Below are 12,097 nucleotides of genomic sequence, written 5' to 3' on the forward strand. Positions count from 1 at the left end.
CGTGGCCGGATCTCAGCTCACTGCAAGCTCCGCCTCCCAGGTTTACACCATTCTCCTGCCTCAGCCTCCCGAGTAGCTAGGACTACAGGCGCCCGCCACCTCACCTGGCTAGTTTTTTGTATTTTTTAGTAGAGACGGGGTTTCACTGTGTTAGCCAGGATGGTCTCGATCTCCTGACCTCGTGATGCGCCTGTCTTGGCCTCCCAAAGTGCTGGGATTACAGGCTTGAGCCACCGCACCCAGCCTATATATATATTTTTTAAACAGAATCTCGGTCTGTCGCCCAGGCTGGAGTGCAGTGGCATGATCTCGGCTCACTGCAAACTCTGTCTCCTGGGTTCATGCCATTCTTCTGCCTCAGCCTCCTGAGTAGCTGGGACTACAGGCACCTGCCACCTCGCCCAGCTAATGTTTTTGTATTTTTAGTAGAGACAGGGTTTCACCATGTTAGCCAGGATGGTCTCGATCTCCTGACCTCAAGTGATGCGCCTGCCTCAGCCTCCCAAAGTGCTGGAATTAGTTAAAATTATCTTAGAATACACTACTATTTTATATTATTTCTCCAAGAAAATGCATCCTGGTTTCCAACTTGAAATACAGGAATAAATTTAAACAATAGATGCCAGGATTCCTCCCACCTCTGCATGGGGCCAAATGAGAGATGGGACATTGTAGACCCCACAGAGAGGGGATGGGACATGGAAGAGGGACCCTGGAGTCCCTAGCCGTATCTAGGATTGTTTTGGCAGAGACAAGTCCTCTCCTGGTGTTCCTGTTGTTATGTCAAGGACCCGCACCAGCTTGGTATTGATAAGGAAAGCACATGCAATAGTGATGGAGTGTGATAAAGGACTTAATATTTAAGTACCCATAAAGTATTTGCTGAAAACTTAAACCTGTACAATGCCATTAGCCTGGAGAGGCACGCAGCATAGTACCGTGAGGTCTGGAGAGACGCAATCATGTGCTTGAAGCCTTGCTCTGCTCCTCATTAGTTTCTTGAGCTGTCCATAAGACTTGGGCTTGCTGAGTCTCAGTGTGCTCCTGGGGAAAACGGAGCCCCCGGGCCCACCCTGCTCTGTCACCATGCTAAAGCACTTAACATGCCAGCCTGGCCGTTTTTTGGAATCCCTTGCCACGTGGGCCTCGCCACATGTCAGGGACTTAGTAAGTTTAAGCAGAACAACTCAGAGGCTTAGTGGTGAAGGGAAAGGGGCCTCCTCGATATAGCTACTTTACAATATCTTCCTTTTTTTCAGTTTCGTTATTTTATTCTCATAAACTGTGGAGCTAATGTAGACCTGTTGGATATTCTTCAACCTGATGAAGACACTATATTCTTTGTGTGTGACACCCATAGGCCAGTCAATGTCATCAATGTGTACAACAATACCCAGGTACTTTTTGTGCTCTGCCCTCAAACTGTCTGTACTTTTTATGCCATGTACAATGTCTCACCTGGTGTTCTTGGTAAGGTGTATGTCTGACTATCCTGTGGGATTGGAACAGCCTGAACACAAGAACTTGGTCTTTGTCATCTTTTTTTTTGAGAGATAGGCTGGAGTACAGTGGCACAATCATGGCTCACTGAAGCCTCAAACTCCTGGGTTCAACTGACCCTCCTGCCTCAGCCTCCTTAGTAGGTGGGACTACAGGCACATACCACCACGCTCAGAAAATATTTGTTTATATTTTTAGTTGAAATGGAGTCTTGGCTGGGCGTGGTGGCTCACACCTGTAATCCCAGCACTTTGGGAGGCCAAGGTGGGCGGATCATGAGGTCAGAAGATTGAGACCATCCTGGCTAACATGGTGAAACCCCGTCTCTACTAAAAATACAAAAAATTAGCCAGGCATGGTGGTGGGCGCCTGTAGTCCCAGCTACTTGGGAGGCTGAAGTAGGAGAATGGCGTGAACCTGGGAGGTGGAGCTTGCAGTGAGCCAAGGTCGTGCCACTGCTCTCCAGCCTGGGCGACAGAGTGAGACTCCGTCTCAAAAAAAAAAAAAGAGGCTGGGCACAGTGGCTTAAGCTTGTAATCCCAGCACTTTGGGAGGCCGAGATGGGCAGATCACAAGGTCAGGAGATCGAGACCATCCTGGCTAACACAGTGAAACCCCGTCTCTACTAAAAAATACAAAAAACTAGCCAGGCGAGGTAGGGGGCGCCTGTAGTCCCAGCTACTCGTGAAGCTGAAGCAGGAGAATGGTGTAAACCCGGGAGGCGGAGCTTGCAGTGAGCTGAGATCTGGCCACTGCACTCCAGCCTGGGTGACAGAGCGAGACTCTGTCTCAAAAAAAAAAAAAAAAAGAAAAATCAGCCTGGAGTTACTTTTAGACAGGAGTTTTAGTCATCTAGGGGTTACACATCTTTATGTCCTTTATCGGAGGCCAAGCTGTGGGGCATTCATTTTATTCATGTATGACATAAGAGGATGCTGTGTTTCTAGACTTAAGTAGACTAGATGGTCCTGAAAGAATTGTTTTCAGATTTTTGTAATTTCTGCATACCACATATGGTGTAACTCTGATGCCTCACTGGTAATGAAAACAAGAAAATTCCTTGGAAGCCTGGAACTCTTATTAAATTGGTAGCTATTTGTATGAACAGGAAACTGAGTCAGCTTTTTAGGAAATGATAAGATTCTGCAGAAGAACATATTGTGTAGTTTTCCGTAGAAAGAGGAGAGGCTTAATTCCTTTTTGTTTTGAACTTAGATCAAATTACTCATTAAACAAGATGATGACCTTGAAGTTCCCGCCTATGAAGACATCTTCAGGGATGAAGAGGAGGATGAAGAGCATTCAGGAAATGACAGCGATGGGTCAGAGCCTTCTGAGAAGCGCACACGGTTAGAAGAGGTGTGTTTGGGTCTCTCACAGCCATCCCGGAGAAACTTGCACTCCCAGAGGTCAGAGGTCATCCTAAAGGCTGCCAGGCCCAGGTGTAACTGAGGGCAGTGGGAAGTGGAGAAGTTAACAGGCATGGATGCTGACCCTGGGCTCTGCTGTCCCCTGGTTGTGTGGCCTCAGGCAGGTTACTGGACTTCCCTGAATAGTGGCTTATCTGTCCAATAGGATCCTGTCAGATGAAATGAAATTTAGGACAGCTCAGCTCTGCAGCTAGATAGCAAAAAAATAATGTAGAGAAGCAATAAATAGTGCAACTCCCACCCCTTCCTTTCCTACTGTCTTCTAGCATCACTCACTGTGCAGTCACTGCAGAGGAGCAATGTGGGTCTGCATCCCTTGGCCAGGCCCAGTCCCAGACAGTTACTCCAGAGGAGGTATCTTGTATGTACAGATACGAATGGTTTTCACCATGTGGACCTTGGGTCTGAGCTGCTTAGTGATCTGGGGCTGGGCCCAGGGGCCTACCCAACACTATGGCTTCTGCCAGATGTAAAACGATAGGCAGAAGGTGGTGATTCCTATAGCACGGAGGGCCATAAGATGTTTTGAAGATGCCCTCTGGCTCCTGATCTTGGTGTGTGACCTAGAATTTGCCCCCGGAATGTCCTAAGGTCTTCTCTTCATCCTCAGCCTGACATTTCCCAGTAGTGTGCTTTTGGGAAGTCTTTTTGAGCCACATTTGAGACATTCAGGACATTCTCCATTTGAGGAAGGGGCAGTGCCCTTGAAACTGAGGCATGCTTCTCTCTTCTTTCTCACCTTTGTCACCCCTTTCACTAGGTTTGGGTGTCTCATCAGGAATCTCTTGGATCCACTCTTATATTTCCTTACTTCTTGCCCAGCTCTTTGTCTGTTCTATTTTTTGGAAGACTTTTTGGTCTTTATTTTATTTTTTTTCCCCACAGACAGGGTCTCTCTCTGGCCTCAAACTTCTTGGCTCACTCGATCTTCCCACTTCAGTCTCCCAAGTAGCTGAGACTGTAAGCACATGCCACTACACTCAGCTTGGTTTTTATCTTCTAATCTTTGATTTGTGAGAGGTCTTTTTTGTTCTCTGAATTTTTTTATATATAGCATTCTTTTTTTTTATTTTATTTTTTTTATTTTTTTTGAGACGGAGTCTCACTCTATTGCCCAGACTGGAGTGCAGTGGCCAGATCTCAGCTCACTACAAGCTCCGCCTCCTGGGTTTACACCATTCTCCTGCCTCAGCCTCCTGAGTTGCTAGGACTACAGGCGCCCGCCACCTCGCCTGACTAGTTTTTTAGTAGAGACGGGGTTTCACCGGGTTAGCCAGGATGGTCTCGATCTTCTGACCTCGTGATCCGCCCATCTTGGCCTCCCAAAGTGCTGGGATTACAGGCTTGAGCCACCGCGCCCGGCCATAGCATTCTTTTAACTATTGATGAGCTGCATTTCATTGGTTCCCAAATATCAGTGTCTAATGGGATTTTCCCTGGAAACATTCATGTTCTACAGGTAAGTCTTGAAATTTTCCATTCTGACTAATAAACATATTTTTTAAACACTATGTGCCAGGTACCAGTTAGGCCCTGGGGTGCAGGGATGAGAGCAAAGTCCTGCCTTTGCAAAGCTTTCCAGTGGGAGAGACAGATACTGATCATGTAAATGAGCACAATTAGGGAAAGCTTTCAGGTACCAAACGTGAGTTAGCATGGGATGAGCCAGGAGGATTCCTGGGCAGAGCATCCATAGACACTGCGGCTCTGAGGTGGGAAGGAAAGTTTCAAGGAAGGCTCGGCCAGCAGTGCCAAAGGAACAGGCCAATGAGAATAGACCAGTGGGTTTGGCAACAAAGAGAAGGTAGGTTGTCTTGATGAGATGCAAGAAAATATCATCGTTTCCTTTTACATACTTAACACATCAATTTGGAATCTATGTTTGTAAATGTTTAACATAATATTCATGAAATATAATAGGCATAATTTCCCACCAACTTTTTATTTTGAAGTTTTTTGAAATATATGCAGTGTTGAAAGGATAGTACGGTGAATATCCATATATCTTCAATCTAGAGTCAACAGTGGATCATGACTGTAGGTGGTCTCAGCTACTTGGGCGGCCAAGGCAGGGGTATTGATCAAGCCCAGGAATTCGAGAACAGCCTGGGCAACATGAAGAGACCTTATCTCAAAAAAAACAAAAACAGTTTTTCACATTTGCTTTCTCTCTACATATTCTTTTTCCTGTATCATTTGAGAATAGGTTGCAGAAACTATGATATTATTTTTTATTTTTTATTTTATTTTTTCTTGAGATGGAGTCTCTGTCACTGAGGCTGGAGTGCAGTGGCACAATCTCGGCTCCCTTCGACCTCTGTCTTCTGGGCTCAAGTGATTCTCCTGCCTCAGCCTCCCAAGTAGCTAGGATTACAGGCGTGCACCTCCACACCCAACCAGAAACCATGATATTCCACACTTTCTTTCGTAAGCAGCTCCTCAGAATAAGGACATTCTTCCCCATAAACACAATGCCATTGTCATGCAGAAGAAATGAATAATATGCTAATATCAGGTAATATTCAGCCCATATTCAGGTCTCTTTAATTGTCCTCAAAATATATTTTGCAGCTATTTTTATTTCTGAACTACAATCAAGGTTAACACATTTAGCTATTTCTCTTTACTGTCTTAACCTAGAACTGTACCTTACCTCTTTTTTTTCTTTTGTTTTGTTTTTAATGACACTACAGGCCAGTCATCTTTTCTAATATTTACTACTACTTGTTTCTTCCTGGAGTACTTTAACTTGCTTCTCTATCCCTGCATTTTCTATGATCTGTAAATTAGGTCTAGAGCCTTGATTTTAATAACATTAAGCATTCTTGAGAAGAATACTTTTTATATAATTAAAACCTGTGCATGATTTATAACTAAGTATGTGTATATTAGAGGTATATTCTTAGAAATATTTTTACCGGCCTGACATGGTGACTCAAGCCTGTAATCCCAGCATTTTGGGAGGCCGAGGCGGGCAGATCACCTGAGGTCAGGAGTTTGAGACCAGCCTAACATGGAAAAACCCCGTCTCTACTAAAAATACAAAAATTAGCCAGGAGCAATGGCAGATGCCGGTAATGCCAGCTACTCGAGAGGCTGAGGCAGGAGAATTGCTTGAACCCAGGAGGCGGAGGTTGCAGGCCGAGTGGTGGAGGCCAAGATCGTACCACTGCACTCCAGCCTGGGCAACAGAGTAATACTCTTGTCTCAAAAAAAAAAAAAAAAAAGAAAGAAATATTTTTACCAGACTAGACAATATAGCAAGACATGGTCTCTACAAAAAAAAATAAAATAAAAATTAGCCAGGCATGATGGCACGGTCTCATAGGCCCAGCTACTTGGGAGGCTAGAGTGGGAAGATGCCTTGAGCCCAGGAGGTTGGTTGAGGCTACAGTGATCCATGATCACATCATTGCACTCCAGCCTGGGCAACAGAGCAGGACCTCATCTCTTAAAAAAAAAAAAAGAATGAAATATTTTTATTAATAGGGGTGCACATTCAAAGAGGTTTAGAGACAATAGTTTATAAATAATCGTTTTAAAGAGTTTTCCTATAGGTCAGGCGTGGTGGCTCACACCTGTAATCCCAGCGCTTTGGGAGGCTGAGGCAGGCGGATCATGAGGTCAGGATATCGAGACCATCCTGGCTAACACAGTGAAACCCCATCTCTATTAAAAATACAAAAAATCACCCGGGCCTGTTGGCCGGTGCCTGTAGTCCCAGCTACTCGGGAGGCTGAGGCAGGAGGATGGCGTGAATCTGGGAGGTGGAGCTTGCAGTGAGCTGAGATTGCGCCACTGCACTCCAGCCTCGGCAACAGAGTGAGACTGTGTCTCAAAAAAAAGAAAAAGAGTTCTGTTATAAAGAAAAGAGGAGACATGAGGTCAAGAATCATTTTTGCTTGTCTTTTAAAGGTGGGATGTTAGAGCTGGACCTCAGCAGAGATGAGATTCCACTATAAAAATAACCATAATTATACTTCTTCTACAGGTGCTATGATATCCTGGTTCAGGTCACAGGTTTCACATTTTGTATCTGCTATAACAGCTTTGTGACCGTAGTCAAGTGACTTAACCTCTATGTGCCATTGTAAAATGAAGAGAATAACTGGACTTACTTCTTTTGGTTCCTACTGATGTTTAACAAATTACTCCAGAACCTAGCAGCTTAAAACAACCTTTTCCTTATGCTCATGGATTCTGTAGGTTAGCAATTTGGGCAGAGCCCAGCAAGGTTGACATCTTTTTGCTCTGTGATATCTGGGCCCTCAGGTGGGGACTCAGTGGCTAATAACTGGAAGCATGGCTCAGACACCTGCTGGGATGGCTCCAAACCAGGACTGCTGAGCCAAGCACCTGCAGAGTCTCTCCATTGCATGTGGTTTCCTTACAACATGACTGCTCAGGCTTCCAGCATGAATATTCCAGTCACCTGGGCAGCCACTGCATGGCTCTCCCGACCAGCTTTAGAGTACCTCAGCAGCCTGTAGCCACAACGGAGGGGACAAGACCCCACCATGCATTGTGAGAGGGTCAAAGAAATCTCAGGCTATGGGAATTTTGTTACTTTATTGACGCATAATGTCTACACAATTCACTAGGTGGTCCAATTCAATGAGATTAAACAAATGTGTAAAGATGCAACCACCATCCCACCATGATAGAGAACAATTCCATTACCCACAAAAAGTTTCCTCATCAGGACCATGACTTTTTTTTAATTAAAGTTTTTCTTTTGAGATAATTATAGATTCACATGTAGTTGTAAGAAGTAATATAGAAAGATCACTTATAGGCCAGGCATGGTGGCTCATGCCTGTAATCCCAGCACTTTGGGAGGCTGAGGCGGGCGGATTACGAGGTCAGGCGATCGAGACCATCCTGGCTAACATGGTGAAACCCCATCTCTACTAAAAATACAAAAAAAAATTAGCCGGGCCTGGTGGCGGGCGCCTGTAGTCCCAGCTACTCGGGAGGCTGAGGCAGGAGAATGGCCTGAACCCAGGAGGCGGAGCTTGCAGTGAGCCGAGATACAGCCACTGCACTCCAGCCTGGGCGAAAGAGCGAGACTGTCTCAAAAAAAAAAAAGAAAGATCACTTATATACTTTGTCCAGCTTCCCCAAATGGTAACATCCTGTAGTATAATATCACAGTCAGGATGGGAGGCTGAGGCAGGCCAATCACTTGAGCCCAGGAGTTTGAGACTAGCCTGGGCAACATGGCAAAACCCTGTCTCTACAAAAACTACAAAAATTAGCCAGGTGTGGTGGTGCACTCCTATGGTCCCAGCTACTCAGGAGGCTGAGGTGGGAGAATCACCTGAGCCCAGTAAGTCAGGCTGCAGTGAGCTGTGAGCGCACGACTGCATTCCAGCCTGGGCAACAGTGTGAGACTATCTCTAAAGAAAAAGCCTCCTCTCTAAATTTATAAATCATGTGATTTTTCAGTTGGCACTCTAAAGGTTAGAAATTACTGTGAAAGTTCTGCCAGAAACTGAATATGTCTATTCCATTTATGCATTCAGAAACTGCCAAAATAACCCATGGGTATTGCTCAAAAAAAAAAAAAGATACAGAACATTTCCATCACTGTAAGGATCTCTCTATTGCCCTTTTCTAGCCACACCCACTTGTCTGCTGCCTGGTAACCACTAGCAAGCTCCATTTCTGTAATTTCATTTCAACAATAATATGAAAATGAAAATGGAATTATACAGTATGTAGCTTTTTGGGATTGGCTTTTTTTCACTCTGCATAGTTCTTGGAGATTCATCCACATTTGCTTGTATCAATGGCTTATTCCTTTTTTCGTCCATCAGCATTGTGCAGTTTTCAGTGTATAAATTCATTGTGTTTTGTTAGATTTATACCTACATAAAAACATAAACAACTTTTTTTATTTCTGCGTACTAGCCATAAATATGTGGACACCAAAATTTAAAATACAGTATCATTTGCAGTCACTCAAAAAAATGCATAGTCTGCTGTTGTTAGATAGTGTTTTAGAAATGTCACTTACATGGTGAGAGTTGATGGTGGTGTTGAGTTCTATTTGCTTGCTGCTTTTCTGGCTAGTAATACTTTCAACTCTTCAGAAAGGGGCATTGAAGACCCCAACTGTGATTATAGATTTATTTGTTTCTCCTTTCAGTTCTATCACTTTTTACTTCATGTATTTATAGCTGTCTTGTGCACACACATTTAGGATTGTTGTGTCCTTTTGGTGGATTGACCCTTTTATTCACTTATTGTCCCACTCTGTCTCTGGTAATTTGTTTTGCTCTGAAGTATGATTTATCTGATATTAATATTGCCACTCCTGCTTTCCTTTGATTAATGTTTGCATGATATATCTTTTCACATTCTTTAGTTTCATTCTGCCTATATTGTTACATTTGTAGTGAATTTTTTAAAACAGCATATAGTTGGGTCGTATTTTTAAATCATGGTTTTTTGTTTTTTTTTTTTTTTTTTTGAGACGGAGTCTCGCTCTGTTGCCCAGGCTGGAGTGCAGTGGCCGTATCTCAGCTCACTGCAAGCTCCGCCTCCCGGGTTCATGCCATTCTCCTGCCTCAGCCTCCCGAGTAGCTGGGACTACAGGCGCCCGCCACCTCGCCTGGCTAGTTTTTTGTATTTTTTTAGTAGAGACGGGGTTTCACCATGTTAGCCAGGATGGTCTCGATCTCCTGACCTCGTGATCCGCCCGTCTCAGCCTCTCAAAGTGCTGGGATTACAGGCTTGAGCCACCGCGCCCAGCTAAATCATGTTTTTTAAAGCCATTCTCTGTGTTTCAATTGATAAACTTAGCTCACTTACATGTATTTTAATTATTGACATGTTAGGGCTTAAGTCTGACATTTTATTTTCTGTTTCCTGGTCTCTTTTTTTTTAATTCTGTTTTCTTTCTTTTTCTTTTTCTTTTTTATTTTTTTATTTATTTATTTTTTGAGATGGAGTTTCACTCATCACCCAGGCTGGAGTGCAATGGCATGATCTAGGCTCACTGCAGCCTCCGCCTCCCAGGTTCAAGTGATTCTCCTGCCTCAGCCTCCCGAGTAGCTGGAATTACAGACGCCCACCACGCTCGGCTAATTTTTTGTATTTTTAGTAGAGATGGGGTTTCACCTTGTTGGGCAGGCTGGCCTCGAACTCCTGACCTCAGGTGATCCGCCCAGCCTGTTTTATTTCTTTTTCTTTCCTCTAGTGTTTGTGAGTATATCTCCTTGTATAGATTTTTTAGTGGTTCTTTCAGGTGATTACGTTACATATCCATAACTTATCACAGTCTACTGGTATCATCATTTTACCAGTTGAGTGATACGTAGAAATCTTACCTTCTTTTTTTTTTTTTTTCTGAGCTGGAGTCTCACTTTGTCACCTAGGCTGGTGTACAGTGTGCAGTGGCACAATCTTAGCTTACTAAAACCTCCACCTCTTGGATTCAAGCAATACTCCTGCCTCAGCCTCCCAACTAGCTGGGCCCCCAGGTGTGCGCCACCATGCCCAGCTAGTTTTTGTATTTTAGTAGAGATGGGTTTCACTATGTTGGCCAGGTTCATCTCAAACTCCTGACCTCAGGTGATCCACCTGCCTCAGCCTCCCAAAGTGTGGAATTATAGGCATGAGCCACCATGCCTGGCCTTGTGTTAATGTCCTTTACTCTGCCCCATTTATAATATAATTTTCTTAAATATTTCCTCCACATATACAGTGTTATAATATTTGCTTTAGTAATCAAGCATAATTACAAACTCAAAAGGATAAGGAAAACCTATTGTATTTACCTCATTTTTGCTTATTGTATTTTTTTCTTCCTTTCCAGTGTTCCAAGGTTTCTTTTCCATTTTGTTTCTATTTAAGAGTCTCCTTTAATCGTTCCTTTGGGGGAGAGCTGCTGGAGATAAATTCCCTTAGTTTTCCATCTTTGAGAATTTCTCGATTTTTTTTTTTTTTATATTCCAAAAAGATACTTTTACTGGATATAGAATTCTGGGTTAATACTTATTTTCTTTCAGCATTTGGAAAATACTGTGCCACTGTCTCTGGCTGCCATGGTTTCTCATGAGAAATCCTCTGTCATTCATGCTTTTTCCGTGTCATTAAAGTCTATTTTTCTTTGGCTGTTTTTGAGATATTTTGGTTTTGTTTGTGTGTTCAGAGTTTTAATTAGAATGTTAGGATGTGTCTTGGTGTGGATTTGTGTCTCTCCTATTTGTTTCTTTTTTTTTTTTTTCAGTCTTGCCCTGTCGCCCAGGCTGGAGTGCTGTGCCATGATCACTGTAACCTCCACTTCCCATTACCCAGCTTCTTGAATCTGCGGGTTTATGTCTTTTTTTTTTTTTTTTTTTTTTTTGAGGTGGAGTCTCACTCTGTCGCCCAGGCTGGAGGACCTGCAACCCTCTGCCTCCTGAGTAGTTGGGATTATAGGCATGTGCCACCATGCCTGGCTACTTTTTTTAGTAGAGGTGAAGTTTTTCCATGTTGGCCAGGCTGATCTCAAACTCCTGGCCTCAAGCAATCTGCCCGCCTCGGCCTCCCAAACTGTTGGGATCACAGGCGTGAACCACCACACCCAGCCAGCAGGTTTATGTCTTCTGCCAAATTTTCAGCCATTATTTCTTCAAGTGTGTTTTCGGTGCGCCCTCATTCCCCTCCTTCGGGGCACTGATGACGTAAGTGTTAGCTCTTTTGTTGTAGCCCCACATGTCCCAGAGGTTCTAGTTTTTTTGGTCTATTTTTTCTCTGTTCAGACTGGGTAATTTCTGTCTTTCTGCTAGATCACTCATTCTTCCCTCTGTCCCCTTCATTCTGCTCTCGAACCTATTTGCTGAGTTAATATTCCAGTTGTATTTTTCAGTTCTGAACTTTTATATATATATACATATTCTTCCTTTCTTAAACTTTGTTTAGACCACTTGTCTCATCTTTATTTTTTTTTATTTTTTTTTAAAACGGAGTCTCGCTTTGTTGCCCAGGCTGGAGTGCAGTGGCATCATCTTGGCTCACTGCAACCTCCGCTTCCCGGGTTCAAGCGATTCTCCTGCCTCAGCCTCCTGAGTAGCTGGGATTACAGGCATGCACCACCACGCCCAGCTAATTTTTGTATTTTTAGTAGAGACGGGGTTTCGCCATGTTGGTCAGGCTGGTCTCAAACTCCTGACCTTGTG

The 12,097-nt window shown here is 43.8% G+C and overlaps 1 protein-coding gene across 2 annotated transcripts in view; it reads left to right on the forward strand.

Annotated features, from left to right (window-relative positions):
• CDC45 (cell division cycle 45) overlaps positions 1 to 12,097 on the forward strand; it is a 42,652-nt gene that overhangs the window by 2,064 nt on the left and 28,491 nt on the right. The window contains exons 5-6 of one of the 2 annotated variants that reach the window (XM_011986013.1): positions 1,260 to 1,397; positions 2,716 to 2,859. In XM_011986013.1, the coding sequence (XP_011841403.1) occupies positions 1,260 to 1,397; positions 2,716 to 2,859 (282 nt within the window). The remainder of the gene's footprint in view (positions 1 to 1,259; positions 1,398 to 2,715; positions 2,860 to 12,097) is intronic. The other variant, XM_011986014.1, reaches the window with a different exon arrangement.

The sequence above is a fragment of the Mandrillus leucophaeus genome, unplaced genomic scaffold (genome assembly GCF_000951045.1).
Source record: "Mandrillus leucophaeus isolate KB7577 unplaced genomic scaffold, Mleu.le_1.0 Scaffold291, whole genome shotgun sequence".
Taxonomy (NCBI): domain Eukaryota; kingdom Metazoa; phylum Chordata; class Mammalia; order Primates; family Cercopithecidae; genus Mandrillus; species Mandrillus leucophaeus.